The 7,265-nt window shown below is 39.4% G+C and overlaps 1 protein-coding gene across 1 annotated transcript in view; it reads left to right on the forward strand.

The window, feature by feature from the left end:
- Nucleotides 1–6,465, forward strand: part of LOC103801015 (ADAMTS-like protein 1) — a gene marked incomplete at its 3' end in the record, with an annotated part of 51,426 nt that extends 44,961 nt beyond the window's left edge. Inside the window, exon 5 of the mRNA XM_009073412.1 lies at nucleotides 6,339–6,465. Within this exon, the coding sequence (XP_009071660.1) occupies nucleotides 6,339–6,465 (127 nt within the window). The remainder of the gene's footprint in view (nucleotides 1–6,338) is intronic.
- Between the last annotated feature and the right edge of the window lie 800 nt (nucleotides 6,466–7,265).

The following is a 7,265-nucleotide window of genomic DNA, read 5'->3' on the forward strand; positions in this document are numbered from 1 at the left end:
TGGCTACAAGGAAGCTGAAGGAGAGCTGTCTTGATAAATTTTGTCTTATAACGGCCTTTGTAATCACCTTCTGGTGTAGGATTTTATTCATCTTCAAAACCTGATAAATCTTTCCCCTGGAAATGCTAAGCCATCCAGACAAGTGTGATTCTTTTGGAGAAAGCAAGCATGTCAGTAATGCCCTACTACAAAGCACTGCCTACAAAACAATGAAAGTTAGGTTTGTTGGGTTTTTTGTCCTCCATCAATAAAAGCACAAATATGCGAGAATAAAGCACAAAAACTCAATCTAGCAGAATATGGACATATTAACATAAATCCAGCCAAAACCAATGGAAAGTGTGAATGAAGTGAGTAAGTGAATATGAATAATCACAGAAGTCTCCTTTCTTCCTGTTTTTATCTGCTTATAAACTCTTAGAACTTAATTCTGTTTAACTGCTGCCTCTGGATTATATATTATCAGAGAATGAATTAGAAGGAGCTTTGTTTCCACATCTGTGGACTCTACTATGGAAGCCCACAGTATAAAATTGTTGGTTATGTATGACCAACAATAATAAAGTTGCAGCTTCAAAATTCATGTAATTGCTTTTTTTAAAATCAAGGGTAGTTTCAGAATGAGTTTACATTTATTCTTTTCCCTGAGGGAAACCTAAGAAATAGGAATTACTTTTGATTTCCTTCTGCAGCTGGGTGTTTGCTGTTACCTCCTACAGCTTTGGCTGAACCATGATTCTCAATATATCGTGTCTGCTGTGCTGGTTGAGTGAGGCTCCACGAGGGTCTTGGTCTTGGTCTAAAAATAGTAACAGCAGCAAGCTCTGGCTAGCTGAGAGTGCTGTCCTGAAGGGACAGATACCAAGCAGCATCTCCAAAGTGGTTCCAGTGAATCAGTGGTAGGTAAGGCAACAAGCAGCTACAAATCACTAAGCTGGCGAGCTCTGTTTTGCATGTTGGAAGGTGGATCTTAGCCACTCTAGTGGTTGCATTGAACGATTTGGCTACTGACTGAAGTTCGTTTATACTGCCTGAACAGTTGCAAGATATGTTCGGCTCAAGTGTCAAGCAAGTACATTGATTGTACATGTCACTGGGCTTTCTGTTACCAGCAGTGTTACAATTGTCTTGAATTATAGATGCTGAGGGTAGTATATTTGCATCTAAGTTCCTGGGGATCTGGAGGGTCCTGCCTAGTGCCTGGTTACAGTAAATGTTGGCAGGCTGTCCCAGAAAAATGCTGGGGCTGCAAACCATCATTACGAGGTGTCCATGGGCTGAGGGGCAGATACCACTTTGGCAGAGGCTGAGTCCCTGCGTTACAGACACCAGCCCAGGTGCAATTTTGATGGACAGGCTCAAGCTTTTTCTTTTTACAATAATTTAAAGAGTACAACACCTCTTCATCCTTCTTGTAAAACAGGATTTTAAACCCAGTTGAAGTGATGGCTCTAACCCAGAACTTTGAACATCTGAGCGGTGACAATCAATACAAGTTCCAGATTGGGCCCCAAACTAGTATCCATGTGAAGGGCAACTTTGCTTTTCTCAGATTCTCAGAACTTCTTGTGTTTGAACTTCAGACATGGCCTTTGAAAAACAGAGAGATTTATTTATAATAGGATAGATTTGCAAGCTTGCTTTATTACATTATTTCCTGCCCAGAGTTTCTTAATACTGAATAGAAATTATGAAAACTTCTTACTTCAGGGCATTTTCAGACTAGCAGGGCTGAAGCAGAACCTGTCATTGCTGGTCCAGTTTTGTTTCTGGAAAAATCTGCTAAACTAAGTCAGAGTTCAAGTCTGCAAGGGGAACACATGCACACGTAACAATCGTGCATGCACTCAATGAGTTAGTTCCAACTCCTGTTGTGGGACTTTCAGCCTGATGCCTTTAAACTATACACAAGCAGTCAATCTGCTAACTTGGTGACCATCTTTCTTTCTTGCAGTGCCCTGTAAAAATTGTTTTGCTAAGGTGTTATAGAGTGAGGAATATCCCTATTTTTCTCTTTTGCCAACCCATGGGCTGTCAGTGGAGTAAAAATGTGTGCGTGTGAGAATCAAACACAGCATGAAGTATGGGACTTCAGCCTAAAATATAATATGGAATCTTTACCTCTGAGCAGAACTGTGGTATCTCATGCCAGAAAACAATACAGGCTTGGCCAACTAGGGATTAGCTGTTATTATTCTGGCTTTTTGTTACTAGCCTTTTTATGCTAAACCCATAAGGAGAATAAAAAGTAAGCTCACTTTAGAGGTGGTAAAAAAGAGCTGGGCAGGGAGTTGGTACTCACCTGTGATTTCCTCACACTGATGCTACATGGCTGGCATCTTCCGTATACTGAGACACATCCAGAGCTCTGCATAATCTGCTTTTACTGTTTAAGGGCACTTAACCACAATAGTAATGAGCTTCATAGGAGCACCTTTAGAACTGTACAAGAGCTTCATTCAAACCTTATCGAACTTTTAAGTGCATGTTCTTGATTTTAATGGGGTTTGGATTAGATTGTCAGGGAATTTAATGGAGCTGTTTCTGACATTTTGTGCGGTAACAATCTGCAGTTCAAGCCTCTGACCGCAATTCAGCAATTTGAAACTCTAAAGATTGCACTCTGGAAAGTCTGTGCTTCATTACCCTGCTTTAAGGGGAGGAAGTTTAACGTGTTATAGAAATGAGTACAAAAACTGCTTACTTCAGAACATTTCCAGGCACAATTTGTTGCAGTAATCCATTTACACACACACACACACACACACACACACACACACACACACACACACACACACACACACACACACACACACACACACACACACACACACACACACACACACACACACACACACAGGATATAGTAAGATCAGGACTAGAATGCATTGGAAAAGGAAGTTTCCATCCCACAGAAACTTCAGGGTTTCAACATTGGTTCCAGTTTCAAACCAAGACAAGGAGTTGACATTTCAAAGCTTTTCAGAGGGTGGAATATTCCCCAGACCTCTGATTCAAAAATATCAGTATTTTGTTTCAAACCAATGGTTTGTGTCCACTAAACCATTACTCTGAGCTGAGGATTAGAGGTACAATATCCTTATTCTCTCCTTGTGCCTACCAAACTGATCAAGCAGTGCCTTCCATGGTGCTTATTTTCATGGCAAGGTCCTCAACCACGTGTAGTCATATGAGTATGCCCATAGGTCAGTGTCACAGCAGTTTTTTCTGGTCCTACAGCCCAAGTGAATCTGCTTTTCCTGATAGCTGGCCTCTCCCAGTGTGTTGCAGATTTGGCACCTCTGATAACAGGTGTTTCAAAACGTCTCCTCTGTGTTTTGCTCGTGTTACGGATGGATGCTGAAATAAACAATTATGCCTTCCTGTTCCATGTGAACTCTGCAAATTTCTGGTTGAGTGGTGATGTATTTTCACCTATTTCTTCAGCTTTTTCAGTGAGTCCTCTGTAGCCTTGATGGAAAATGAAAATAATGGTGTGGAAATTTCATGTTTTCATCTCAACTCAGTCAAACTCATGTTTCTTCTGCTCAGAGGCAAAAGTTATTATTATCATGAACTGTGTATTTTTTTCAGAAGCACTTTAATATTTCCTTGTCTGATCTTTTGGTTTCATAGGAGTCCAGCCTATATAATGTCTTCATGTAAGAATTTTTCATTTTAAAGCATCAGTGACTACATTGCAAACTCAACAACCTTTTTACTGCATGTAATTACCTTCAAAAGATGGAAGAAGGATTTCCCTAGATAGTGATGGAGAGGAAAAAAAAAAGAAAAGGAAAAAAGCAGGGAACTTAGTAACATTTTTTTATTTCGGGCATTATTTAATCACTCATAAAGGTTTTTAATGAAAATTTCATACATATTCCCAGAGGTCTGCATATCTATTAGAACAGATAATTTAACAGAGTAAACCAAAAAGCTCTACAGAAACCTTGGGGAGAAATAGGAAACTTACTTAATTCCCTCAGAATTTTTAATAGTATAAAATTATATCAGACACTAATAAATACAAATACATTTTGTACATACCACATAAGTTTTGGTATTCACAGAGGTCTCCATACTTCCATTGTGCTCATACTTCCATTTGAAATACAGCATTTCAGCAAAGAAAAATTTTTATGCTATACACTAGTAATGGCTGTCCAACTCAAAAAAAAAAGAAACAAACCTCATACTAACTTCCTTTCACACCTGAGAATTTCCTGTCGGTTTCCTCTACAAGTTGTGACCTAGCTTCAAGTTGTTCAATTTATAAATAAACTTTACTCAGGGTTCAGCCCATGGCAACATGTGAGCTGATGATTCATAAGGTTAAAAATGCTTTAAAGTTGTAAATGTTGGGTTGTGAAATTGGTTACCTCATACCTGGATCTAAGATTCAGTCCATTTCACATCCAAGCAGTTCATTTACTCTTTTCAAAAGGTTCAAAGGCATAAAGGTTTGTGTATCACTGTGAACTGAACTATTGAGTGTGTATTTTATTTGGTATAAAATATAATATGAGCAGGTATGAAAGGAAATTCTGACCTTATATCTGGGTTCCTCAGCAGGACGCTTCTCACTGTGGGTGCTAGTGATCTGTAATGCACTAGAAAGAAGCTGATCTGATTTGTTGTACCATTTTCAATTCATGCAAGTGATTCTTTACCATCTTCTCTACACAGAGGTATTCATGGAAGTTAAAGCAAATCAGTCTGTGTGTATCAAAGGTGGTTCAGCTCCTGTAGGGATGTTCTTATGCAAAAAAAAAATAGACCTGAATCTTACTTGGTATCATGAATTTCTATACCTGTGCTTGGAAGTTCTGTATGGAGGAGCAGTCACAAACAAGATACTCAACTTTGCTTCAGCTTTCTAACCATTATTTGTCATGGTGTTTCTAATGTGTCAAAATGTCTCTTGCAGTCTTGGTAGGACTAGGTTTTCAGGGAAATGTATTATTTATGTGTGACTGTTAATCCATTAAGCCTCATTAACTCCCTTGGAGACATCAACATATAATGCATAAGCATAGGAGGCTCAATCCAGTTCTGACCTGGAAGTGGCTAAAGTCAAAGAAATTTGATGATAGCTTTCATCAAACCTGAATCTAAATTTATAACGGTTTAAATTAAATTAATTACACTGTCAATGTGACAGATAACCAAGGAAACTCCTATTGTGCCACTAGTCAAATAATGAGCCTGGATGATAAGTGCCCTACTTGCTCTTACCAGTTTCTAGAACCCAGCTCTCTGTTTTAACTGGAACTCAGAGATGCAGTGAAATTTAAAGCTGAAATAAGCATTTTATTAAAAATTCCCTATCTTTAAATATACTCTCTGTTTGGCTAAGAGTCTTAGCACAAACTCATTAGAAGTATAATATATATATATAAATATTATTCATTGCTTTTTCTACATGACAGAATGCTAGGTGGCCTTTGATTTCTAGTATTTGTAAATACAATTATAACACTGTATGGACTTTTAAAATTTCTTATTTCCATTATTAATGTGTAAAATTCATAACTTGGATGCAGAATTCAAAGTTCATACAAAAGTCCTGCATTAGTGCTGTGTTAAATAAATTTGTATTCCATTAATTTTAAATGTACTTAATTATAAAGTCATATTTGATTCTCCTAGGGATTACAGGGCTTTTGCAAACTGAGAAGACTAGTTTATGTATTCAACTTCTGAAATTTTTAACCAAGCAGTTTCCACATAAGTGTAAAGCCAGTTTCAGTGCAGGTAATTTCATTTCTGACTCTCAATTCTTTTGTTGAAATCCTTCCCTCCTTCTTTATCAGATCTTTTGCAATGTCTGAACATAGGCATTGACAGCGTGGAATGGGATTATTGTCAAACATAATTAAAACCACATGGTTTTCCCAGCTGCATAGCAGGTAAAATTTCACTGAGCCATGTTACTATTGATCTATGTTGCTCTTTTCTTTTATCTATCTGTCTGCTTCCTATCTGTCTTCTTATCTGTTTCAGGCATTTTTCTTTGTGAAACTCTAAGAAGTGAAATTTCTGATAGGACTCTGATCAAGAACTATTCACAAAGCCCTAAAATAACAACCTCCAACAATACTCTTTTCTTCCTCTGGACTGCAAAAGCCATTGAGTACTAACCTGCTCACTATCTCACGTCTGACTTCAGTGCAAACTCCCAGCCAGATTTGCTCAGCCTCTTTCATTGCTAAGGTACTTTATGGCCCTCTAGAGATGCTGAGAGAGAAATTTAGCAGTAATTAGTTGCAGAGATGGATCGAGCAGTCAGTTGGTAGGTGCTCACGTTGAACTGCACATCCTTTTTTTCTTGCCAGATCGTTGGCTGTGACCGCCAGCTGGGAAGTGCTGTCAAGGAAGATAACTGTGGGGTCTGCAATGGTGATGGGTCCACCTGCCGGTTGGTTCGAGGCCAATATAAATCCCAGCTCTCGGCAAATAAACGTAAGCTGTCTCTTCTGGTTAAGTACCATCTTCCCCTCTTAGTGAAGCATGCATTTCTTGCAAGCTAGATTTCACCCCACTCTTTCTTAGGTGCCCAAATGGTCATGGTCAGTCTGGTTGTCCCCACAGCTTCTTACCTCATGGGTTAAACCAGACTTGCTCAGACTACTCAGTGGGAGTGGACAGAGGATGGTAGAAAGGTATCATCAGTATATTCCCCATGTCAGCTAGCTAGTCACTTGGAAGGAGCTGGGGTGCTGTAGGACTACCTGTGGTAGGTGGCTAGGCGTAGGACTTATTCCACACTGCTCTAAACAGAGTGGTTTATGCTGCTCTAGAGCAGAGGGGAACCCTGAGGGAATGGTGGTGTCAGCCTGGCACAGTGCTCTCTCCAGGACCAAAAGTAGGTGTCCATTCATGCCTATGTAGACACACTTAAGGAATCACGTGTGCTAGCCTGCAAAGCTGCCCCCAGCCTTGACCTCAAAGATTCAAATAGCAGTCTAATATCTGCTGAATACTTGGTGTGTATCTATGCAGATAGCATTCAGCCTCTGTGAGAAGCAGTGAGAAATGCTTTCTACAAATGCTTCTCTCTGTCAAAAAATAACTGTGTCATTATTGAGCACAGCACACAGAGTAGCAGAGGAAGGAAGGAAGGAAGACTTATCTGGTGACTTATTTTGCTGGCACTTTTAATTTTTTTTGTGACTGTGAGGAAGGAAGGAAGGAAGGAGGGAAGGAAGGAGGGAAGGAAGGAAGGAAGGAAGGAAGGAAGGAAGGAAGGAAGGAAGAAAGGA

The sequence above is a fragment of the Acanthisitta chloris genome, unplaced genomic scaffold (genome assembly GCF_000695815.1).
Source record: "Acanthisitta chloris isolate BGI_N310 unplaced genomic scaffold, ASM69581v1 scaffold784, whole genome shotgun sequence".
NCBI lineage: Eukaryota > Metazoa > Chordata > Aves > Passeriformes > Acanthisittidae > Acanthisitta > Acanthisitta chloris.